The sequence below is a fragment of the Danaus plexippus genome, chromosome 23, assembly GCF_018135715.1.
Source record: "Danaus plexippus chromosome 23, MEX_DaPlex, whole genome shotgun sequence".
In the NCBI taxonomy this organism is placed as follows: Eukaryota; Metazoa; Arthropoda; class Insecta; order Lepidoptera; family Nymphalidae; genus Danaus; species Danaus plexippus.
Genome location: NC_083551.1, coordinates 6,183,547 through 6,210,021, shown reverse-complemented (window position 1 = coordinate 6,210,021; position 26,475 = coordinate 6,183,547). Strand labels below are relative to the sequence as shown.

The 26,475-nt window shown below is 38.3% G+C and overlaps 3 protein-coding genes and 1 long non-coding RNA gene across 6 annotated transcripts in view; 2 read left to right on the top strand and 2 right to left on the bottom strand.

The window, feature by feature from the left end:
- LOC116774684 (actin-binding LIM protein 1-like) overlaps positions 1–7,521 on the bottom strand; it is a 29,019-nt gene extending 21,498 nt beyond the window's left edge. Inside the window, 1 exon segment of the mRNA XM_061524014.1 lies at positions 7,037–7,521. Within this exon segment, the coding sequence (XP_061379998.1) occupies positions 7,037–7,241 (205 nt within the window). The 5' untranslated portion in view covers positions 7,242–7,521.
- LOC116774685 (uncharacterized) lies at positions 7,491–15,547 on the top strand. Of its 2 annotated transcripts, none has more exons than XR_009753070.1 (3): positions 7,491–7,629; positions 8,253–11,547; positions 12,935–15,547. It is a non-coding gene; the product is annotated as an uncharacterized LOC116774685 (long non-coding RNA). The 2 variants fall into 2 exon arrangements; XR_004353781.2 differs by lacking the exon at positions 7,491–7,629 and having other exon boundaries at positions 7,676–11,547; positions 12,935–13,688; positions 13,930–15,547.
- A 1,742-nt stretch (positions 15,548–17,289) lies between these two features.
- On the bottom strand, positions 17,290–23,893 carry LOC116774654 (ubiquitin thioesterase trabid-like). The gene is made up of 13 exons (XM_032667359.2): positions 23,285–23,893; positions 22,915–23,205; positions 22,413–22,496; positions 21,897–21,990; positions 21,469–21,563; positions 21,301–21,397; positions 21,141–21,230; positions 20,916–21,063; positions 20,741–20,826; positions 20,550–20,663; positions 19,980–20,474; positions 19,523–19,913; positions 17,290–19,432 (listed from the first exon to the last, which is right to left on the bottom strand). The coding sequence occupies exons 2-13, from the start codon at positions 23,050–23,052 to the stop codon at positions 19,357–19,359; spliced, it is 1,908 nt and encodes a 635-aa protein (XP_032523250.1). The 5' UTR covers positions 23,053–23,205; positions 23,285–23,893; the 3' UTR covers positions 17,290–19,356.
- Positions 23,894–24,240: 347 nt separating this feature from the next.
- Positions 24,241–26,466, top strand: LOC116774675 (uncharacterized). Of its 2 annotated transcripts, none has more exons than XM_032667391.2 (4): positions 24,241–24,817; positions 24,973–25,063; positions 25,141–25,287; positions 25,703–26,466. In XM_032667391.2, exons 1-4 carry the CDS (start codon positions 24,564–24,566, stop codon positions 26,108–26,110), a joined length of 900 nt encoding a protein of 299 aa, XP_032523282.2. In that variant the 5' UTR covers positions 24,241–24,563; the 3' UTR covers positions 26,111–26,466. The 2 variants fall into 2 exon arrangements, with proteins under 2 accessions (XP_032523282.2, XP_032523283.2); XM_032667392.2 differs by having other exon boundaries at positions 25,695–26,466.
- Positions 26,467–26,475: the final 9 nt, after the last annotated feature.

Here is a 26,475-nt window from a genome sequence, read left to right as displayed (position 1 = left end):
GTTTACGGACAAGTCGTGATTGAACCTGGACCCGACTGGACCGAGATACTGAGAACATAGAACCTTCAAGACAATACATCTAGATCTTTCCTTGAATGTTATGTTTGAATGAACCTTGGCCAGTAGTACAGATTCATTGTAGACACGACATCGGACTAAATATTACAATTATATATTTTTTGTATTTCCTGATCGTACGCTTCTTTTGAAAATTTTTGACAAAAAAAATATGATAGCAGTCGCAGCTTAATTACTGTACTTAAATAAATACGCAAAAAATATAACTTATACAAGAACCGAGGCTCCGGCCATCATGTACATCATAATCATGTGTACTGAGTGTGTACCGAGTGGTATGTGATGTGACGTGAGTTATTCAAACACTTTTATCTGCCTGTTGTGTGACGGGAAGCGTACCGTTAGTGTCACCATGGTGAGGAAGTGGTCAGTGGGTGGTGGTGACGTCACCGTGGACGGTACCACTTTCCTTAATACATATAGTACCGACTTGGCGTTTAACACACACCGCACTCTCAGAATCGATTAACTCGGCTAATTGATGTCTTCCTACAATTCACCATCACCGCTCAGTGGATTTAAAACAACATCAAAATATATTTTTTCTGAAAAAAACTAAACCACCTTTTAAAGAATTGTTTTATTTTTTTACAAATTCCAGAATGTTGTAATATAAGTGTTAAATAAGTAAACCGATCCGACAATGTTAATTTCAGTCTCTTCTGGTCACGTTCTTAGTGAGTTAGTGAATTCTCTCCGAGCTGAAGTTAGCCTCGCTCCGTAGTGACCACGAGGTGACAATAGTACGTGTGCGTGTGTGTGCGTGCGCGTGTGCGTGTGTGCGTGTGTGTGTGTGTGCGTGTGTGTGTGCGTGTGTGTGTGCGTGTGTGTGTGTGCGTGTGTGTGTGTGTGTGTGTGTGTGTGTGTGCGCCTGTGCGCGTTTGCGCGTGTGCGCGCGTGTGTGTGTGTGTGTGTGTGTGTGTGTGTGTGTGTGTGTGTGTGTGTGTGTGTGTGTGTGTGTGTGTGTGTGTTTGTATGTGTGTGTGTGTGTTTGTATGTGTGCGTGTGTGTTTGTATGTGTGCGTGTGTGTTTGAATTTATGCGTGTATGTTTGTATGTATGCGTGTGTGTTTGTATGTGTGCGTGGGTGTGTTTTAGTTCAATATTTGAGGAGTTATCATCTTATCACTGTTATTCATGAAACATTTGATTTTATTTGGCCATATATAAATCATATCGTACACAAGAGACCATATCATACATATATATCGATAAACGGCACAGTCCTGTCTTTCTTTGTATTATTAAATAGATTAAACTCGATAGGTAAAAGACTGTTCAAATGTAAACAAGAGAAGAATTCAGGTCACTTAATAAAACATACAGTTTGTTTCCTAGTCGATGCCGGCATGTTATAAATATCCGACCGATGATGGAACTCTCTCCGTATCCGTGAGGTTTGGTTCAGACGGTCAGACCGCTCCCTGTGTTGTATGTATCTGTGTAAAGCGTGAGGTGCCGTTTGTTTCTTAATGTACATTTCAGTGGTTTTGCTTTCGATTTCGTAACAGACGCGGGCGCCGCGCTCTCTGTGGGACTTTTTTACCACTGACACTAGACCCGGATGACGTCACTAAGATGTCGAGGACGACCCTCCCGCAACCGGGCGATCGGCACTTGAAGTGATTAATGATTTTGTGCTCATTAAAATACATACTCCGATGAATATGATAAATTGCATAAGAATATAATGGTCATAGTTCAATAGTTTCTTGTTACTACACAGTCTTATATGCTAATAGAGTGTGATCTGTTCCAGCGAGTCAGCCCACGTGGTCACGTCCCAGAAACACGACACTTCCTTATTAGTTTATCGCGAAATTAGACTGACAATATTCACAGTTTCCGACATACATTTGTACATACATACATACTCGGGGCGCAAATCAGAGGCTGCCGACGTGACTGACGTTTCGCTCCTTCCCTCCATCAACTCGTTCTTATTCTCGAACGAGCTGATGGAGGGAAGGAGCGAAATAGTCGCGGTCGACGTCAATAGAACCGACATGTGAGGACGAGACAGACTGGCGGGATAGAATACAACTTACATAACTACTAGAAACACTAGGACTATACATAGGTATAGTCAATAGTCCTCAGTGACTGTTACATCACTGTATGTATTTAAGCTTCAATAGATTCCCTCGTGTGTATTTGTTGTTACAGATATAACGTTATTTATACGTCTCAGTCTTAACGCAAATCTCGTCCCGCAGTGTTCACGAGGTGGGGGCTCTCATTGACAAACACTACAAATGAAACAATGGTCCCTATCCGCTGAATCTCTAATGAGTTAATCATTATTTATGGAACATGTTTCCTAATCGACCTATTTGTTCGTCCATTAATGTCTATTTCGTTATTTTAATTGGCTCATTATTACATTTCATCATTAGTATGGGTCGTTAAAATCCTCTTTCCTCTATAACCTACTATGGCACTAAGCTCTAAGGTCTCAGTGACAGCTTCTTCCTCACATTCTGTCTCCTCTGGTCCTGTCACCTCCAATCATCACCGCTCCCTTCCCTCTCCCCCATCCCTACATTCGTGCCGCTCGTTTCGCTGTATGTGTGTGTCATCGATATTAATAAAACCGTACGCTCTAAATACGTTTCTTCATACAATAAGCATTTTCATTTCATACATACAACGAGTAAGACAAACCTACATTCCATTAATTAGAAGCATTAGTAATATTCAACAAGTGTGTTGCAACAAAGAGCGTTGTTATCGTCGAGGGCTCATTTACACGAAAAGCGACTTCATACACGGTGTTAAATATGATTTATGAGGAAAATAACAGCGTTGGATGATGTGGGAAAAACAGGTTTTAAATAAAAAATAAATAAGATGCTACTGTATCTTCTCCGGGTGGTACCGTCACGTATACTCTTCAATTATAGATGTACATTTAGATGTACGGATCATTGGACTCAGTTATATAATAGTTATTAGAGTATGTTAAACAATCTCCCACTATAATATCGTTGACTAGAAAAAATAGTATAACGTAGAATAGAGAAGAAAAATCGTATTAAATTTATCAGCAACACAATAATGTCGTTTTCACATCAGATACAGGACAACAAGCTCGGATCAACTTTACATATATGTATATATATAACTTTAGTGACTCAAACTAAATTCACACAAACGCTATAAATTTGCTCCGTAAGCGTTGACAAAAAACAACAAAATATATTCGCGCAGCTGTGTTGTATAAAGCGGAGAGCGGACAGACTGTGGGCGATGGTGCAGACCTTCACAACACTTATTACTGCTACGAGTAATTATTATAATAAAATCTAATGTTTCCTTACAATCAGTGAACATGGTCACACTGCATACGGGGATTTAACGGTAATTTATAACCTGCGCACATTATAGTATTAGTGTAACGATGCGGACTTGTGGTAAAACATATTGTACTTGGACATTAGACTTTAAAGTCCCAGTGACAGGTGCGGAGACAGTGAGTCTGATAAAGAGCATCACTAAAGTATGTAGATGAAGGACACAGTTGACAAACAACCTCGCGAGCCGGCGGATGTTGTTAGTGAACGTTTATAATATGAGAATACGAAGCTCTCTATGATGATCATAGTGAAGGAGAACACAGGGTGAGGGAGCGGCTGGGACACACATTACAGCAAATGGGACATACCGCTACTATGAACCAGGAACTCACACGTACATACATATATAATAACTAGATATGCCCGTGTTTATATAATGATATATTGAACATGATTTTTTATTTGCACGCATCAACGGACACATTTCCTTATTATGTTACTATTACGCGTTCACTACCGTGTGTTCCCTAGAACAGGTCTCGTGTGTGTTGAACACGGGCAGGTCATGATGTGCCGGACAGTATAAACCCTGCCAATGAGCAGACAAACACCATGAGATCCACAACACTCCATTGAATATAACGTGAATCCTTATTGAGTAATATCTCGATATCTCACGATGTATGCGGCGGAGTGTTCAGTGTAAGCCGGCGTGTAATGTTCGAGTGTTCTGTTCCATGCGAGCGTAATGTCGCAATCAATGAATGACACCTCAATGTCGTCTCATTATCGGCCGCATTACTGCGTGTCACCGTGATAACACACGCTCTGATATAACAGATCTATGTTCAATTATATTTATTTAACCAAAATTAGGTTACATATACGAGCTCCATACAGGGACGACACTAGTAATATGAAGTGTCGTCGCCTGCTTCCAAGTTCACAACGCTCTATATATAGTTACAGGATGTGTGTCCGTCTGCCGTCCCTACCCCCTAGTCCCCCATCACACCTGGAGCGCGAGACCCTTCATATATTAATAACCACGGACATACGTCCAAATATAAATAGATCCTTAAACGACTCCCGGCGACACTGGCGCATTCAAACGTTTAACGATGGTGTTTTAAAAACACTCACACGACGGACAAATAAATCAGCAACAGATCAGAAGGAATTTATAAGGATGCATAAAATAAAATGAAATATATAATATTATTTATGGCCGTCTTCATTGGATTAATTGGAAGTAAATTGTTATTGTATTTTTTTCATTATTTTATTTTTAACTGTTTCCGTGAAATTTTTATTGTCTAATAAGATTTGTAACATTTCTATTTGCCGAAATTCTTAATTAATTATTACTAAGAAACTGCTCAATACTTTCTTTGTGACTAATTGGTTAAAGAACGTGCAAACAACGAGAAATAAATCTTGTTTAATAAAATATCCAGCGGAAGCAACCCTTCAACCGATTATAGAGTGTTGGTGACGAAAGGGGATAAAGGTTTTTAACGCGCAATTTACTAAGAACGGAAATAGAATAAACATATCCAAGTAAGGACAACGATTTTTGAGAATACTTTTGAAGGCCAACAGTAAAAAGACCTATAAGATCACCAAGTTGAGAGATAAAGATTATCACAAGGTACAGGACTCGATATTATATACAAAAATACACAAAAATTAATGCATAAATACATTATACAGAGAGGAAAGCTGTAAAAGATTTAACAAGAAGCCACATAAGTATAAAATGCAAGTTTTAGATGCAGGAGAGAAATAATTTGAAACATTCCATGGAATTCGTGATAATGAAGGGTGTAATTAGAACGTCCGGTGATTAACACGCAGCATCTAGTGACAAACGCGGCCAAGCGGTTATATGAAAATGTTCCGCAGAGGACGAGAGACAATACCGGCTGGCTGGCTGGCTGGCGGATCGGCTTGTTAACAAAAAGAGGAAGGAACGCGAGAACACATCGAGATGACGGCGATCATTATAACTGAAGCGACCTTCGGATACATTTTGTGTAATAACTATCCTGAAGGTTGAATAATTCATCACGACGTCTCCGACACGAGTCTCGAGACTATTACCAGTACAGGCCGACCCTCGACTCGTGAGGAACATTATACAAAATACAGTTACACCATTATGGCAACTGTTCTTAGGTTATTACTAGACGCTAACAACTCGAACAACTAACAGCGAAGAGGGATCTTAAAGAGGTTATTCTAAAAATAATCTCGAGTCTCTAACAGACTACGAAATAGAAGAAAAAACTATGTAACTGTGAAAACATTCTCAAAATACCATCTGTCTTTATAAACATCCAAGTTTGGGTTTCAGTGGGTAATCGGCATGCCGTCAATGTGTGACACCATTCTAGTTATACAGAACAGTATACTGTGACATGATGAATGGAACTACTACCATAAGAATTCCTCTATAGCTGAAGAGATGTTTGTAATTAAAACAATGGATTTGAATGCTGCCCTAGAAACATGTGCTAATTGAGAGAAAATGAGCGTGCAATGGAGGCACTGGCAAGTTTCACCGCGCCCTACTCCCTACTGTCCATAGACATTGCTAAATGTAGAAAATAAGGAGGAGGGAGACTCACTTAGGACCCGACGGATGGTGAAATGGTTAAGGACCAAGGTACCGGAGACATTGAAGTGTAACTGCTACCTTCGTTATAAAAATGAGATTTATAATTAAAAAGAAACAAACATCAAACGATAACTCACTCTCAACACAAAGTTCGGCCCAATACAACTGAGGCGAAGCTTATGTTTTTCTGTCACTTGTTGCGGAAGTGACCAATGTATTAGTTTACTATGTTTAACAAATATGGTTCATACTGCTACAAGCCTCCCCCTCGACCCACTCCGACAGGAACAGCTCTATACAGCCTCACGTCAACATTTATATTTATAGTTCATATCAGTTACGTTAATAAAAGTCACTTCAGCTCTTTGATATATATTAATGTCAAAGAATTTCAGAATATTACATTTACAGCGGCACGTCTCCCGTCAGCGTCATGCATGAACTCTCATTATTTATAAATCTATTTTTGAATATACGCGAACGGATTTCCAGAAACGCTCTCACTTTCAGAAATTCGTTCGCTATATATAAAACGTTGAAGTGTGGCGAAACTTTTAGTACTTTTTAATACACAGACGACCTTAAAAATTATTTAATTCTCTCGGTCGTTGACGAAATTTAATTGCCATAAATAATATTTGCTGTTCTCCTTGTAAGACGCATACACTGCCATTCTGCAAAGTCGTTCTGGTAATTCTCGGCTCTTATAATACCGATCGACATTCAGATCGAGATAGGGGAGTCCTAGAGCCGTACTATATAAAATGTAATAGCCGTCGCTATCTGTAAGGAGATAACGACGGAGCAATTAAATATGCATGAATATTTGATAAGTTTACGTATCGTCAAGGCCGAGGATGATGTAAGAGCAACAAAAATATTTATAAACTTCGAGAATTATAATCGAGGAAAAAATTCAATTGTTAAGTGTCGTCATCTTGAAACTCCGTAATATGTTTAAAGCCCGAGATGACATCATGATAACGCAACACCTCCTCGATAACTAATTCCCTCGTTAAGGCCTGTAAGTCTAAGCTCTCACCTCTCTTCGCTTGCCTCTCACGCTCCTTTTCTTTTTCCCTCGCCTTCTTCTCCTTCTTCTCTTGTTCTAGTTTTTCTTTCTCCAGCTTCTTCATTTCTTTCTTGAGTTCCTTTTCGCTCTTCTTCGTTTTAGTGTCGTCTATTTTCTCGGACAGGATGAAGGTCCCCGTCTGGATCTTCGCGTCCAACCCATCCTTGGGTCTCATGTTGCGCACGTTTCAACCCCGCACAGTGAACTCACACAGGGATAATGTACCGATGGCAATAGAATCCAGTGAAATAGCACTTCTCACTACCGGGACGGCGTCGATCGCTGAGAAAAATTTCGATTCGGCACACCGCTGATAGTTTATCGTTCGCGTTGCGTCGAACAAACGGCCGCTATTGGCGGAACCGTATCGGAATTATCACAGACACGTTAGCGTTCGAGAGGTGAGCCGTGACACGGACTGCCGCAGAGAACCGCGCGCTACGGAGGCTCGGACTGAACTGACGAGCGACTACTGAGACTAGCGAGCGGGGGAGGGGACACGACAGACCTGCGCCGGAGACGAAGACCACGACTCCTGCAGAGGAGGGGCAGAGAACAATACGGTGATGATGATCATTAAAAATATAGTCATATGTGGCTGGCATCAGAAGACGGTTTATGGCCGTTGAACTCTCGGCAGATGTCGCCAGTCGATAACTAACACAAGTGTCTCATTCGGTATTACGATGTCAAGGTCGCGGTTAGTGGCCCGAAATAACAACATGTACTGATTGTAATTTTATTAATCATAAAACAAATAACGCGCGTGTTTAGTCAACTTCTATTTAAAGGTTAATAAAACCAAATTGTACGATTAAAAAAAACGACGCCGTCGCAATAAACATAACAAAAAGTTGTTTCGGAAACTCCGCAGTTGTCAACTGGAATCAGTCTGGGAATGCTGCTTTAGTGTTGCAAGATTCTGACAAAAAGTATATATATGAAAGTGTGCCGAAACACTTTAAATGCATAACTTGAATCAGCGTTTACATCATAGGATATAAGTATGTGTATATTTGAGACGGTAACTCGACAAGCATAGTTTATATTATTAATATCGATATGGTTGTATAAGAAAGCACATCACGTTCGTAAAGCTTATAAAAACCTTGTCACGTTTCGCAAAAACTGTAATCGTTCGTGGTACAAAGAGTTAGCAACTGACACAAAAACTATGTTTTCCCAGGAGCGGTGCTCGTGGACCGTGACGGCCGACTTCTCTCTCGGACGCCGCGCCCGTCTTGCGGATGTCGAGGCTTCGCTCTCCGTGCTACTCCACTGGATGCTTTGTAACGTTCGACAAGAACCTTTCTGTATTATATGTGTTTGTTATTTAAGTGAACCTTAACCAGTAAAAGACATAATCGGTCCAACTTCTGTTACTTACTTTAAAACTATAAGTATGTAATCTAATTGAGACCGAGAATATTATTAATCTTTTAAACGACGCGAAGCCCCTGATGTAAGACGAGTATTACATCGAAGTTATTTAATGAAAATTTCGATTGCTCAAGTAAAAACTGGATCCGTTCTACAAAACAATACAAATTGTTTGTGTTGCGACATTTCTTTAACAGACTTCATATAACTGATTTCCCTTTATGTTGCGCAACTCCTGGACCTGACGACGTTACGTGGGCCTTCGGGGAATTATTACTTTATTTATCATCGAATACATTATGATGGATGAATATAACACACTCTGATTTAAAAATAAAATAAAACGCTAAGAAAAACAAACAATCAGCTAGTAATTATAGACATTTAAGATGAGGTAATCATAACACAACCTCCAGTTGGCTCAGTCGCACAATAAAATGTACTATTTCAAACCAATAATTAAAACATTACACAAACAGAAATGAAAGCTATTCACTTATATATAATAAAGTCGTGAGAGCCGCTTCAGGAGGTTGCATATTGAACTGGTGCCAGTGATCGTGTTGGTCATGAATCACGCATCAGTCCACAGATGCTGGCCGTCCTCATGAGGTGAAGGCCTGAAAGTGAAAGTCTACCTCCTTCTGCAACACTCTCTGTGTAGCTCCTGGGCCCTGGCGTGTCCTGATGTGTTGGACTATACTTTACGTGGTACGCCTTCCGTCCCCTGTATATGGACGACATCCGGGATCGGCGACCGGACACTCCGGTATATCGACACGTTCAAATGACCCACGACGAGAAATATTAGGACACCGGAGAGAGAGAGAGAGAGAGCCTCTGCACGTACGAACAGACGAGTCACAGGACACGTTATTTATGAACGATTAAACTTTTTAGTAATCAATACCATTCTCAAACTTATAGACTTCAATAAACTAAATAAAATATGAAAATAATAAGGACAGGAGTTTATCACTGCATGGATATATTAATTACTTCTTAAAATAGCAAAGGTGTTGAAATTTATCAATATATTATGATGATTTATCGAATGAGTCATTCCATCGCTTAGATACAACTAGTGTCGTGCAAAATATATACATCAGTAGCAACAGTTATCTCGAACGGAAAGACTATAGACTATAGAGACACTGAGACATCTCACACACAAACACACGATGGTGGTGTTGAAACGACTGACGGATTAGTACAGCACAGAGTGATCTATAATAATCTATTAGCATGTTCACAAGTCATCGTAATGAAGACATGTTCATTCTTAGATCACACTTTGCTATCAGAATGCTCTGCCTATTGTGTACTGTGGACCATTTTATGAACGTTGATAATTGTAGCTAAAATTGCCAAAAATATATATATCTGTATATTTCTTTGCTCCAGATATTGGCGGTCTTGCAGCACGAGGATTGTGAACCGTTTAGATCATTTGTCACATATGTAAAAGCCATTGGGGATGTGAAATAATTCTAAAGTATATTTTTATTAAAGTAATTGATAAAGTACTAGCAGACCTTGTAACAGACGGACGGACGCATATACACACATGTTCGTCATTGATCACTCATGCGTTCCTCGGATGAACTTTCTGAAAGTTGAAAGTAGAGATGTTGAGGGAACGCGATACACGAGACGATGAAACTCCTCTCGCTGGAGAGGAACACACAACACACGCTGATATAAAACACTCCTTCAATTATGAACCAAAGGCGAACCTGACCCCGGACGGTTCACAGCGAGGAGTCGGACGGTAGGAGGGATATAAACATTTTAACTCATAGTATTATAGTCATATTTTTATCAAACTGACTGTAAATTAAATTTTTTTCGGACGCTCGACTTCTATAAACCTTATAGATAAGTGTACATAACTCGGTGCCATGTTAGTGTTTATATCGTTTGATAAAAAACTGCTCCAAAATATTGACAACACGTACTATGGAATAGAAATAATAGTTTTACTGTTAGCTATGTGGTTAGTGGTTACTGAACATTATGCACGTATGGACGTCAGATAAAACTGGAAGACAAGAAGTCCGCTTGCAGGTGCCTGTCCAGCTCCTGTCCATAAGTTTTTCATTCTATATTCTCTACTTTTATTCAAGTATTAAGGTATTTTTTTTTAAGTTATTAGAGGTCTAAAATTGAGAAAGAGGAAGCGAGAAGACACAAGTAGTAGTGGCTCCTTCAGAAAGGAAGCTGATAAATGTGAAGATAATCAGCTGGGATATCCAGCTGATCCAGCTTGAACAGTATATTTGTTACTATCAATATTATTTCACTGCAATTGGAAAGAAATAACTATTTTTCACGCTTTCAGATAAAAATTTAATCTCACGCTCGTAATCAAAACACGTATCTTTTGAGCAAAACTAAACGAAAAGCAATTCAAAGTTGAATCGCTTTCATTTCTATATAAGGTGAGTTTAAAACTCAAATATTTTTATCGAATAAAAACCGTCCGCCCTCGATTTTAATACCAAACTCGTTAAAAAACTGAATTAAAATTAAATACAGCCACAATCAAAGGTATCTCGTCAGAGAGCGTTCATGAATTTATAGAAAAATATGACAACAGACGGTGAAAGTAATTTAATAATTATATTGGAGCGATTCCAATAAGTGGATCATGTGATGTTGAAAATTGTTTTAAAATTCAAATGAGTATTTGGATATGTGAAGCCTATTAAAGTAAGATTATCACGGCCCACTAACACTAAACCATCTAGAGTCCAAAATAGGTTTAATACAATGTGTTGTGTTCCATTGAACAACATCCAGTCAAACATCGCACGAACAAAATGATGTTTACAATCTGAAATAGCGCTATGTAAACTCAGTGAGCCCGCTTGTGGAACACAAAACATCCATATGAAGCATTTACAGCCGAGACTATCAATAAATACCAATGATACAGAATAACACGAACTATGAGCCAGCGCGATCACTGACGGAGCTGTTCCTAGACATCTCCACCTCGCCTTACAGTTGGGGCTGCTGAAGAAATCACTAGGAAGCAACCAGTGAGAGGAAACCACAAGTTGGACCAGATGCTTCAGTTCAACATTCAATACATCCAGGTCCCCGCTCTCATGTTCTCTATAACCATGACACTTACGAACTCGGTCTCGACCTACTGGATCTAACTTATTTCTTCTCCCTAACCTTGCGAGTATTTTTATACATAAGAGAAAGGACATGTCATCTACTCATACATGACAATTGATTTCTGTGTGTATGTAATGTAAATAATAATTAATAATTGTAAAGTTTTTATATAAAGTGGCGCGGGCGCGGCACCGGCTCCCCTTCACCCACATACGACGCAGCCGGAGCGAGCTTGTTAAGATGTTGTAATAATTAAATGAGACAAACGTGTGCCTTGCACTCATCTATAACATGAAACATCCTCATTGTAAATAAATGTCTGTCTCCAAAAGTTCTCTAATAGTTAACATTAATACAAAAAATATATATCAGTTTCACCTCCAACTTATTAATTTTTGCTTTTTATATTTAAATAACTTTTATCTAAGCCTCGCATCAACACGTCTTCGAATTAAAAATCAAAACTTAATCCAAAAATGTCTTTCCCTAAACAATAAGTTCAAAAACTTTTCCAACACACCACAAACCACACACACACACACGTTAAGAGTTCAAATTGGTCAATCCTCTGAGGTCATAGCCCATAGGTCGATCCTGTTATATAAGGCACCTCATTATTTTTTATTTCAAACCGTACGGTCGTTTTTCTGTGAGCGTTACATATTTCTTATCGCGTACTAAATCGTCTTTCTCGAACTGACGTGACGTTGTGAGGTCGAGAGAGGAATCTTTCTCGCCATTTCTTCCATTATTGTGTTTAAAGTAGTAACAAAAGTAACATGTCATTTTCAATTTTGATTGAGTTATTAATATTGGAGGGGCACGCGTTTTGTTACTGTTGTTACTGATCAGTTCCGACGCACACATCACACATCACACATGCACGTTAATCAAATCCTATATAACATTTTATTGAGTTGTATAACGTCGCTCCGGCCTCGGCAGTAAAGCGTTATTACGACATCAACCTGCACGTAGAATGAACAAAACGTATTATATACATATATAAAGAGGATATTATAACAAAGCAGACTGTCCCTTCATCAGTTTTGCAACACACACATATAGCATTATATAGATAAATAAAGGCGATGTTAGAACCTGTACTTTCATCGATTCGACAGAAAATTGGATTAAGTTTTAATAGACGCCATTAACCTACATGTTGAATGACCAGCCGTCAGGGGTGAACGACAACTGATTGCAATGTTCCCAGCTATACTTCAAAGACCCGACTCATTTTATTATCCGATAGAAAAGCTGAGTTGTAATTCATTATACAATAATCATTTACTTATTAAATTTTATTGTTTTATTGAAATTGAAAAGTAATAATGTTTCATAATTAATCCTTCACAGATCAAAGTGTGCGGACAATTAACTACTTTCACAGCTTGACGGAAGGCCGAGAAATATCTAGACCTCGGCTTCACTAAGGTGACGTTGCGGTTCATTTGGAAGAGCATTTCACGCGACCCGTCCCCTGAATGAGAAAGATAGCAAATTCGCTCATACGCCGGCTACCCAATCCTAAGGGATCAAGGGAGGAAATTTGCAAACCCTTCTAATTGCTTACCTTTAGCCATTAGACACGGAGGTTTTCCATCAACTCGGCAGCTGGCTGATCAGGGGCCGCTGAGGTCAAAATGTCGTTGATGCAATTCTGCTCCACTTGGGACACTTTGAAGGACTATCCGGCATATCGGTGTCAGCAGTGAGCGTAGAGTTCAGAGTACAGAGATCGGACAAGATCTCTCCCCACCAACATTTCTCGCGATAATAGTGGCGAAGGTTGGAAGGTTGGAGGGTAGCAATCTCCTTCTACGAGTCGGTTATGCTTCAGAGGGAGACCACTGAGCGGGACCAGGAGTAAAACCAAAATATCATTCGCACATAGTATATAGTAATAACGCTTGCTCACTCTAGACACTGATCCACGAGACATTGACGCTCCAATGACTTATACAAGACAGAGGAAGATGAGACAAGGTGCAGCAAGTCAAGGGGACAAGGGAAGATATACCAAGACGTAGTACAGAGGCACAGAGCAATGCAATGTGTAATTAAATATGATTCGTAATTACACTAGGTATAATGATATACAGTAAAGAAAGTAAGTACCTACATATTATTAAAGTAACATTTTAAAAGATAATTGATATCAATCCGGTCCCTCAATTTGTTAATTCATTAAACTGCGGTTTGTGCAGTTATTCAGTTTTAGTGGTTTTACCGCAAACAATGTCCCGTATCGGTTACAGGAAAAATGATTGTACTGTCGTTATATATAAACAGTAATTAATTTATAAATACATTCGGTATGTAATTGATGACCTTTGTATGTTTTTGAACAGCCCGTTACAGTGTATAACTGGATGGAGTGGTTCGGTGGGCAGAGTTTACGTAGTGACACCTCATACGACGCTTATACCGTTTCTTAATCAATAACCAGCATTAACACTATGAGTGAGGATTTATGAACGAAATACTATTAACGCTCCGTGTGTAGTGTGACGGTGCTACCTTAGAATGATGACACAGAACTGTTCCATTAGGATATACGAATAAATAATGAGTGTAGTACGTTCGTTGATAATAAATGTACTCATTATTATTATTTCTGGTGTCTTGTAACTGTAGGTCAGGTCACAGGGTAGAGCCGTCTGCTCGTCTCACCGACCAGCCAGTCAGCCGATGACCCCTCGCTAATTCTAATCCAATATGTGTTTTGTTATATGTCACCCCGAATTATCCACACGAAACACTGCGGGGTCTTAACGAGTGTTTGAAGCCCTCCTAGTACTATATAGATCGATAAGACAGCGCTCTGTGACATCTACGAACCGCAAATACTTTTTGTCGTTTATCACTTTAAACAGGAATGACTGTTGGAACAGTTCTTTAATAATTATAATTTGTATGATTTTAAAAATATTGAAGTTATGAATTGACTTTGAACCGGGTATTATTCGGTATTGACATTTGACATTAGAATGAATGTGTTTCTCATAGATTTTCTATAGAATACCTATTGTAAAATTTTCAAAGATGCTTTGAGCGCATAAAATATGTTCCAAAATTAACATCCTCAAATACGGATTGATATCAATTTGTAAACGAAAATATTGTAACATTACCCGCATTCCCAAGTTTCATGGCATGGTTTGTACGAAAACGATTTACGATACGTTTAAAAGTAATTGGAAATGTTAATAAACATGCGATTTGATTATATACGAAAAATTAATGTTATAATACGTTAGTTTGAAAGTAATAGAAAATAATTTAAGAATCCCGCTTTTATTTAAGAAATACCAACATATTGAATGAGCTTATTAAAAGACAGTAAAATCCGTGCACGCCAATATAGCGCAACACCACAGCTGTCTAACAAAGTCAATCCTATCACTAGTGTTAAGACAGGTCATTATGGAATGTGACATGGGGTCATATTTTTATAGTTCATACACCTCTGACCTCATCAGACTAACTGATGTAATCAACGTTCCTAGGAACCTTATGTACGTTAATTACCGAGCTGACCTACTTTCAACACTGCACTGCAACACTAACATCACTTCTTATTCAGCTTTTAGACTTTTGATGCAAAAGTGAATAATATGGATACAAACAGTACATACAATTATATTGTACATTATATGGAGAGCCCACAGCGCACCCGACTGTGGCATGATAACCATTGAAGTATTAAAAATCTATCGACATACAGTTCATTGGCTGTTCCGTTAAGAATAATGTAAGAGAAAGAACTAAAGTGAATTAGAGAACAAAACAATAAAGTCTGAATAATTTTATAAAAATATCATGGGATCATAAGGTTGTTATTTAACAAATACGACCAATCAAAATAATTCACATCATACAGGAGTGTCACAAATGATAGCAATATTATCTTTGTACATTTGGATTAACTTTAAAGCATTGATAAACAATCTTTATCACATAATTACTTTAAACTGCTGATGGTATACCAAAATATATTGCATTGAAATTGTCTTGAATTATCAGAGATATTTAGACACAATTTATCACTGAGATGACTATATAAGAGAAGGTGTTGTTCTTTTCCCCATTTTATAATAAGACATTCAAAAGATTGACACAAATAAAGAATATGAGAATAATGAGCAAACATATAGTATCAGTGTTACTGCCAGTGTTTATAGTAGCTTTCGGATATGATAGCTACATTGAAAACTAGAAATATATTTTACTTCACATTAATTCAATATAGCCTCTGTCAATACTTTTTTTTGTTATAAATATATAATAACAAAATGGTTTCCTTGTAGCAACAGCCCAAGGTCCATGTGATTAGTGTTTCTGTGATGGTTACTTATACACACTGGTGTTAACAACTTAGCATTAACATATCATCTGAGACTGTGATGAGTTAATTCATTATATCAATACGTTTTTAACATTTTGTACTAATGAGATCTCATTTTATTTAAAATATCCTATACCAATTTTAAAATTCTAAATTGGTTAATAAATAAATGGACACAAGTTATTTCTTCGTATGTAACTTATCTGTTTATATGAATCTCTGTAACCTTTGCAAAAAAAAGGCATGAGTAAAATCGATAATTTGGACAAGCCGCTCGCCCTAAATGAGGATGAATTCCAACAAGATTCTTAAAACATTTGGTTATATGAGAAAATAGTTCATACAAGGAGAATATACTACTGTCTTTATAATTATACGCTTAAAATATAAAAAGCCGGTACACTCACCCATTTTCCTAGAGAACTTCTTAAAAAACTTCACTAGCACAAGTCACAACAAATTTACTAGGTGTATTTCTTTTGCCTCATCACAAAACTAGGAATATTGACACATAAGTTGTAACTTATTACTGGAACTTCATTTATAACTTTTAAAAACCGTTTTTTTGTTGAAAGCCGACCGACGCGGACTCTTTATAAGCACAACTGTCAAGTGATATGAGAACTGCCGAGTGCGGTCTGAGGACAGAGTACAGACTACAGGCCAGGGCGCCGCCGCGCGTGCGTTCCGAATTCACGAGTCAGAATTCAAAGGACTTTATCATAATCATATGAAGTGTTATTCCGGTCTGATTACCCGCTATATAAACTAACTAATTGAAGTGTTTGAGAGTATGTCAGTTATTACAGGAGTTTATTATCACTCGTATTATCAACCCAGCACACAAAATATTTAAATAAGAGAATACATTAATACAACTGAGTAATTATACATTTTTATATCGTACTAATATTATAAATTGCAAGGTCACACGTCCGGTGTGTTGTTTTACTCAGACACACAATACCTTTTTAACCAATTAGATACTTTTATAATGTAATAAAATTGCAATTTGTACTTATTATGTTGAAGTCTCAAAAATTTTATAGAGCAAAAGTGAAAATGAGTATTTCGTAACAAATAAAAGTGTCTGTTGGTTAAATACGAGGTAATATTATTTCTTCACTAAAGAAAAGTACGACGTAGCCATTATTGCTTCTTTTCGTAATTTTCCTCACATTTTTTAATTGCAACTCGAAATATCAATACTCTTGAGGGATAAAGATTATTATTATCAGTAGTTTGATCTATGTGCAATATATTTGTTTTATTTATTTAAACAGTAATGAAAAATATAACCGACCAAATTTAACTGTATTAAGGAATAAAAGAGTTGGAGTTTTCATTAAGAGAAAAAAACATGAACGCTTCACAAAGTAAGTGCTTTTATTGATTAATTTTTGTAGGTATTAGAAGTACATAATTTAAAATTAAATTGTACGTCTTGATGAAAAACAAAACCAAACAGTTACAATAAAAACTCGTGATAATAAACCCTCCCGAAGTTATACAATAATTTGTGAAACTAACAAAGCATAAAAAAATAACTAACAAAAATATTAATGTAGCTGGAACGGTGCGATTCACTATAGACTATTAAAGTTGTTCGATGTACGTCTACAGCAAACTATATTTACTCTATAGATCTTAAATATAAAATTCGATAAATGAAACGAGACTCAGAAGAATCATTATACTTGACCATAGAAGCGATCTTGTAGCACGGGTCTTCCTACGTGATACTATACCCAGCTACACCCTCGAGACCTGTACACTATATATAATCAATATACACAAAAACAATTTTATCTATTTACAATAACCGAAAATATAATAAATATTAGCTTATACTCTCTGTACAGTGTCGTCATATATTTAATTCAATAGACTCTGCCTTCTTACATCCATTTAATTAGTCCTAAAAGAACAGGCGCAGTATACTTCAACGAAAGTCTTAACTATGTATATAAAGAGCACAGATAAAAAATTACATAAACGTTCCAACCAGTGGTCACGTCGGAGGTTATGTTGATAATACTTTATATTTTTAGCACATCGGGAAAATAATTATTAAATACAATAATGTACTTTTTGTTGCTGAGACTTGTAGTTAAGTATATTTGTTTAAGTATTTTGATATTTTTACTGTAATTTTCTTTATTATTAAAACATTCGTTGGATTAAGATCAAAACCGTTGCAAATTCAAATTTAAATCTATTTAATGCCGGCCACACATTGCAAGTTAGGACTTGCACAAATAAACTGTAACGTGTACTAGAATACTGTGCAATATATTCGACATGCACAAGTTGTTGAAGAGTTCCAAATTTCAATTCCCAACTTGTGCAATATGGCGTTCGCGCAATTTTACATGAACGTGTGTGGTAGCAACCTACCTTTAACGACCTACATGTGTAAGTCCTTTCGCGCCAATGAATGACACTATCGAGTGCATGGAGCATGGAGTTTTCGCTATAATAGAAGTATTAATAAGTTTATAGAGGAATAAGCCATGTCATTGGCAAATAAAAACTAAAAAATATCACCACAAGGACAAAAAAAAATGAACCAGTCTTTAGTTCATATAATTCTGTCTCTTCTGAATTTTCAGTTTTTTTGTCGCTAAAATAAAGGCAACTACTTCCTTTCCGTAGCATAATGAATGAATGTACGCATCTTGAATGTACACATGTACAAGCATCACCGAAATACCATTTGTGCAAGCATATTTGAGCCGATTGTGGTCACCTCTGAAATAAGTTTATTTGTGCAAGTCTGGAGTTACTCAAGTATACAGTAACGTGTGTGCCCGGCATAGTGTCCGACTATCTACAATAAGTTATAAATAATATTAGTGATGTAGCCGCGAAAAAATATTATGACAGTAATGCTTCAAGTACGACACGTAAAAAGCCGGAGTTAACCAAAATATTAAATACGACTCTAAAAATATAAAACCATACAGTGAGATGACAGACGACTTTATTTATAAAATATATGTTGTATGTATTTGCGGATGCCTCAAAATTTTTTCTAGATTAGCATTAATATTTAAAAAGGTAAGTATCTGTCTATTATAAACATCAAGGACAAGTCAGCGGTGTGTGTGAGCGTGTCGGCGTCCATCTTAAGCTAGTCTTACTCATGGTCCAACTCGACGTCCTACATCTTATCATCGATCTTAACGGTCCTTACATATTCGATAATTTTTAGAATTTCATAGAAAATGAGCAAATATCACAATTTTTTTCAAGTTCATACGTCCTACGATTTAGAAGCCGCAGAATTCTAAGCGATATAACTGAGCCTAGACGGAAGGCGAACGAGGAATGAGTCCCACTACTGCGTAAAATAGGACGATTAAACAAGACGGGACGGGGAAGGGGGGGGGGGTAAAGAGACCAGGTGAGGAGGGAAGCGGGGAGGGGACTACTCGTCGTCCGTGTCAGCGTCGCTGGAGAATTCGGCTTGCAATCGCGGCGGGAACGGAGCGCGGGTCTGCTGTCTGGAACAAGGAATAGAAGGACTGTTAGCACCAGGTACACGCGGCCGGCAGACGACGAACTAGCGTGTAGAGGAGAGGGGAAGTAGTTACGCGAGGCGGCGGTAGTGGTTGAGCCACTCCTCCAGCATCTGCGCTTGCAGCAGGGGCCGCGCGTGCAGGCGCTGCTCGGCAGCGAGGGCCCCGCCCGCCCCGCCGGCCGCCGCGCCTCCCCGGGCTCCGGTCCAGCGCCGCACTAGCGCCTCCTCGGCGGCCAGCTCGTCCACGGTGAGGAAGTGCACGGGCAGCAGTTTGCCCTCAGCGTCCGTCAACGGCAAGTAGGTGACGTCCTCGCCGTCGTCGGCAGGTTCGCGGCAGATGTAGTGGTCGCGCTGAGAGTACGGCTCCACGGACACCAGCGCCGAGAAGTGGCCGCGCGTGTAGCCCAGGCACAACGGAGACTTGGAGCAAAACTCCGGCTCCCACAGCAGCGGGAGGTAGATGCCTACGGAAGAGATCGTTGAGTGTGCGAGCCGGTTGAAGGCTTGAGGACGTCGTCGCGGACACTCACCCTGGAAACGGGCGTATCCGAGCGCCTCGCCGCGGAAGGAGTTGACGACGTCAACGCCGTACACAACTATGGGGCGACGCATGACGTGAGCCAACACGAACACGTGCAGCTGGTGGAGGGCGGTGCCGGGGCGGGCGGCTGCGGCCACGAGGCGCGCCCACTCCGCTCTCAGCTGTGGCTCCTCGGGAGCATAGTGCAGCTGGGCGGCCTGAAGTCGCTCCGCCGCCGCCCAGCGTGTGTAGAAGGCGCGATGGGCGTTCTGCAGCGAGTCAGCGAGCGCCGCCCGCAGCACGTTCCGTCGGTCGAATACTCCGTAGGCCGCCTGACACACGGCATCCGGGAGACAGTCGCCGGCCGAGCGGTTCCACAGCGCAAGTAGCCGAGGTCCGCCCCAGCGACTGAGAGGAGGCTCGCCTTCCAGCGTGTGCTGAGCGTCCCGATCCAACAGCTCAGAGAACAGCTGCTCCTGGATCGCTCCCGGCAGCTCTTCGATCTCTACAAAACACGGGCCGTGCCATTGAAGTTCAGTGATATCCACCTTCTAGTAGGAGGGAGGATGTGGATACTCACCGGCCGGGAGCGAGAACGTACAGAACTCGTTGATGTAGCGACACGGGAAGTTCCCCTTTTTCTGTCGAATGCAGCCCGCGATGTGTCTCCTTATAGCCGTTGCCAAATCGGGAGCTGACGAACACACGATTATATAACTTCTGAGGTCACCGTCGTTGCGTTTATACTATAATAATATTATAAGTTCGTACCGACATACGAGGGCGACCTCTTGAGTCCCGGTCCGCCGCCAGATATCCGGGACAGCAGCGTCGACAGAATCTCTTGTCTCTGGAACCTGCGGAGTGGAGCGGGCGCTTCGCATTAGATACGAACGAATTGCAGTCTTATATGAACGGTTCGGGAGTGACGTGCTAGATTGCTAACCGTATAGCGAGGTGTACCAGCGTGTGTCCGGCGTCGAAGGCGGAGGCGCGGTTGAGCAGCGCTACCTCCTGATGTGTGAGCGCCCTCGCTGGGTCGCCTCCCGATGACAGGTAGGCCTCCACGCAGTGCGCGTCTCCCTCCACCACTCCTGTCAACACATCACACTACTCTGTCATGTCTGCCGCCTCTCTCTCTCTCTCCTGAGTATGTCAGTCCTGCCCTCACCGAGACACGCCTGCAGCCAGATCCAGTCCGCGTGTCTCCTCTTGCGCCGCGCGTTGTCCTCGGCCCCCGTGCCGCCGCCCTCCAGAGAACCTGTACTCATAGTTATTCAATGACGACGTGGCATATATGTCTGTATGTGTGTTTATATCTACCAACTGACCTGTGTTATGCCTGGTGACTGTAACATGTCCATGTGGGGGCGGAGCGCCGCACATGGCACACTTCAGGGAACGAGGCCAGTTCTCGTAGGTACAAGTCTGTGATGTATTAGGATATTAATATGTAGAATGTCTTCTGCACCCTACTTTAATAAGTGAGTATATCTTACAGGACAGGACCACTTCGCGACGGCGGAGGCTCCGGCCTGTCCTTGGGGCGACGATATACGCAAAGGCTTCAGTCTCTCCGCTACAGCCTCAGCTCCTTTGGACCAAAAAACATTTGTAAAGCAACACATGACTGTCTTTCTGATGGATATTTTCCTGAGTTTCGTCTTCCTCAAGTTCAATCACTCAATATGAACTCGAATGTCTTAATCGGCTTCTGAATATATGAATCTAGTTCCAGAACTCATTTAAACCGAATACCCAGTTATTATTCAATTGGAGGTGTAAAAAATATACCAAAATTAAATTTATTATAAAGAATTTTTTACATATAGAAAAATATAATATTAATTATTTGAAAAATAAAACTTTGAATTTGTAAAGAATAAAGAAGAATGAAGAGACTGGTCTAGATAATATAGGACATTACCACATATTTCCTGCGTGGGCAGAGCACTCGCTCCATCTTGTAGTTTGAAGATGTCCTCCCCCAGGCTGGGCTTGGGTGTGCGGCACATTGTACACTGGAAACACCAACTAACTCATCAAACTTTATCCACATGATAAGCAAAAATGCTACAAAATAATGTTCATTACACAATACAAGGACATTAGGATGCAAAAGTAATTAATAGTTAATACTAATATTGGAATGTATAATGTGACACTAATATTAATTTTTTGTATAAAATTTATCATTTATTGTATAGATTATTGTCTCCAACCATTTTTGTTGAAATTGTTCTCAATCTCATTTAATATTATAAGTATTATCTAAAAATTTACTGAGAGAAGGGTATAACATTGAGTAAATAAAAATAATCTGAGTAATCTAACAAACTTTTAAAATGAAATGACCCAAAGCAAAACAATGATGAAGTCAAGGGAGAGGTGAGTAACAGACAATGGTCACACGGAGTGAGAGAGAGTGGCAACATGACAATACCTTGCGTGAGAGAGGAAAGTTCTCATAGGTACAAAGCTCACATCTCCATTTGTTGGTCTCCGATGGAGCTGAGCTTGATTTCACCTGGAATGTTACAACGGCTCTTCTTAATGATTTATAATGGATTGGAAAGGAATTTACTGCATTGAAGTTTCTTCTTAACCATAAGATTTAAATATAAAAATATGGTGCATATTAACTTATAAAAAAAAATTAGCCATATCAAGCTGTACAACCTTAACTATACAAAGTGCAATAGAGGTATATCTCAATTACAAAAAAATATAAATTTGTAGAGAAATGTGTATTGTGAAGTTGGCAGAGACCTCACAATGATGTCCTTACAAACAAATAAAACATATATTTAATATTTTTAACAACAACCAAAAGCCTTTGTTATTTAAATCATGGAGGTACCTTGTCACAAAATAAAATAAATATAAGTTGGGAAAAAACCATTCTTAAAACCATCATCACCAAAGAAGACCATTCTTAAAGGTACCTGTGAGACATTAGTCTGTGATGTGTTTGTAGAGATGTCGGTGTGAGTCCCACACTCAGCTCCCAGTAGGGCTGCCTCGTTGTTGGCAGCCAGCGGTTGACTTTTCTTGTGGCCCTCATTTTTCAACTCCTCACTCATTGTACCATAGATTATGTTAAGTGATAATCACTACTTATCACTATGAGGTTCTCATTTTGAGAGATTCTTACTCTTGTAAGGTTTTGTTGGCACAGTCGCTGATTAACGTTTCTTTTTTATTGAGTACACACAAATATGTAGGTAAGAAATGTCCTAAAAATAAAATCATACTGTAATACACGGGGAGAATTATAAGCCCACACGGAAAATTGTAAGTAAATCACAAGCTCACCTCAACAGTGACTAGTCTTAATGATGCAAAAACAAGGAATTTTTAATTCGATTCCAATTAGAATTTTGACAGATCGCACTGAAACACCATTTGTTTAAAGATGATGATTTTATTAACGCCTTCAAGGAAAGACTGACGATGTGCAACTTGGCACCATTCTTCTTTAAATTTTGGCGTTGTTACACAACAAATATGCATCGAACCACGAATAGCATAAGGTCAAGAACGTAACGCTAGGATTAGGTCGTAGTTCACTGTGCAACCAAGGAGGTATGTTTGTAACACATTTAAAGTACGATCAGTACTTAAAAGGATTATATAAAACAGACAAAACAAATCAGGGTAAATAGGTGATAACATAAGAGAAACAACGGAGATTAAGGCAATTATGTTTATACAGTATTTTGACAAATAAATTTGTGTCAATTCGAGACGGTGGAGAGTCAACTATTTATCAATGAAAATAATTAACGATTTCGATCCATTATTGGTTAATTTTGTATTTCTGACCAATAAGAAAACGTTTGCGATGATCAAGCACCAATAAATAAATAGAGAAAACAGTTTCTACTTTTCTAGTGTTTATACAAAATGGCTATTTTTATTTTGCAAATATATTATCTGTGTTTTCTATCACAATGTAGAGTATACCTTTTTGATATTCTACTACCAAAATCTTTAATTTATAAAAAAGGACTAATAAATTTATTACAATGCGAATCAAGAAAGGTATATAAATTTCTAAAACTACCACAGAGGAAATGGATGGTTTGAATTAAAATTAAAATCTTAATGATTTTAACTTTAAATATTTGCGTACTATGGCGAAATCATTTGATAGATAAAAAAATAATGTATTAAGACTAAAACCTCAAACTAACAAATTATTCTTTATGTCTTTAATATTAACAAAATATTATAAGATACAATTGACAACTAAGTTGCCTGTTATTTTTGAAAGCTTTATAAGAATTATTTGATCATAATCACGCCCTACCAGAGAGAATATTTCTATTTTATATAGTTACGCTACACAACCTGAAGTCTTGATAAAAACTGTTTTAAAAGGAATGTTTGTTGTGTTATGTCGTGACTAAGAATCCCAAAAATTGGTATGAATATCGGAAGAAAAGTGTCGATTTTACCTTTGTTTTAAGCAATTAAACAGTCAACACGTATGATTATGATCATATGTCAAAATATATAATAATCATTGAGGTCTCTTTTTTCTTGTTAATATCACTAAATACAACAAATCAACAGGAATGTTCAATACTGAATGAATTTTAAAAATATTTTGTCTACGAATTCGGTGGGGTCTTCAGTTTTGAGATCATTTCATTTAGAAGACATCTCTAAATTGCAAAATGAAATTGAACTACTGCGACAAAATGTGTCCGCCCTAAAAATTTTGCTTGAAAGTAGAGAAACTGCTATCGGCATTCTTGCTCGAGAGAAAAAGAATTTATATCTTGATTTGACGAAGGTGCAAAGAATTAAAAAAAAGATAGAACAACAGCTCTTACACGAAAGGTACACATAACAAAATAAATTTGTCCGTTATTTTAATTTAACTTTGTGACGTTATACACAAAGTTAAATCTCATTCAGCCAAGGTTTTATTTAGCCTTAACAATTTCACTCTCTGTCTGAGTTGATATTAATCAAGATTTGTCATTTTTATCCAGAAAAATGAATTCAATATATAAAGAGTGCTTGTTGGACGCCAAGAAACACATTTTAAATGGATCCGAAAAATCTGACACATCAGACGGAGTTGTAAGCTATATTCAGTAACTCTTGTTTCTCAATAATACACAAACAAAAACCTTTATTAAACGTCGAATAATTTTAAGGAAGATCGAGGTATAAGTGACCTTAAAAAAGAGATAAAGTCGAAGGATCAAGTTATAATTTCTGTGTGTAACAAATATCTCAAATTAAAAAGATACAAAAGAGTTTTACAAGATAAGTTTAAAACACTGCAAAGAAATTGTGGAGAGGTAATTACATACAATATTTATAGATAGTGCAATAATTATTTTCTTCGAAATTCCAATAACAATAATCTCCTGTATAAAGCAGTGTAAAAGCTCCCCATGGTTGGGAAACTCTTTGTTGGTATTTTGGTATAACGCCCTCTTATGATCTCGTATAAAACGTATGTGTTTTTAAGCAAGTATTTATAGGAATATTATTTATTATATTCCTTTAACTGTCAGATTAGAGATTTAGCATCAAAGATATGTATATAATGTGGGGATTCCCCGCAATATATGGACTAAAAGGCGTGTTATACGAGGGTTCTGAAGAAACGTTATGAGAGTACTATATTTATTTCATTTCACTTGAAAGACTACAATCCCAAACCTCATATAAAGACTAACTTCCTATTACTTTTGACAATCAGTTTTTTAGGTTTGTGAAAATGTTTTAAAAGCCCTAAGAGAACACAGAGAAGCCGTTGATTCATTATTGGATGATTTGATAAAAAACACATCGACATCGCCCAGACAAGAGGAATACATTAAGTTGGTCAAAATGAACAATGACCTTCAGTTTGAAAATACTCAACTGAAACTTTACCAAATTTCAAATACATATTTAAGTGGTGATAGAGATAATCCCAGTCTTTCGTCCCAACATAAAATGAACAACTATGATGAACCAATACCATTATACTCCAAGCGAACGTGCTGTTCTCGAATACATTATCCTACTGACATACTAACGGTTTCTAAAAATTCTATTGCCCGTTTTTGCGACATTCATAATCTTCGTAAATCTATATCTGACAGTGATCTGCAAGGACATTTTTATACTTAGCTACCTATTTCTATACTTTTAGCTGATACGATTGACTTCGGCCACGTTGCTGGCTAAATTAATGAAGTATTCGTAAGTGCAAAAAAACATATTACGGTCTTCGTAGTGTAGTTTCTTTCAACTTTCATAAGTATATTACTTGCAAATATGGCTATAACTTTTTTTTTGTAATAAAGTGTCTAAGAAAAATATAATTAAAATATATCTTGTCCTCTATCCATGAGCGGGTACAATATCAGAACTCTATCATTTTATTTCAAAAGTTATGTATAGTCAATTGAATATGTTAGATGAATAGATTACTATGAGTAGATAAGTAAATGTATAAAAAAAATTCAAAATATATGTCTTTTATTGTGTTATCC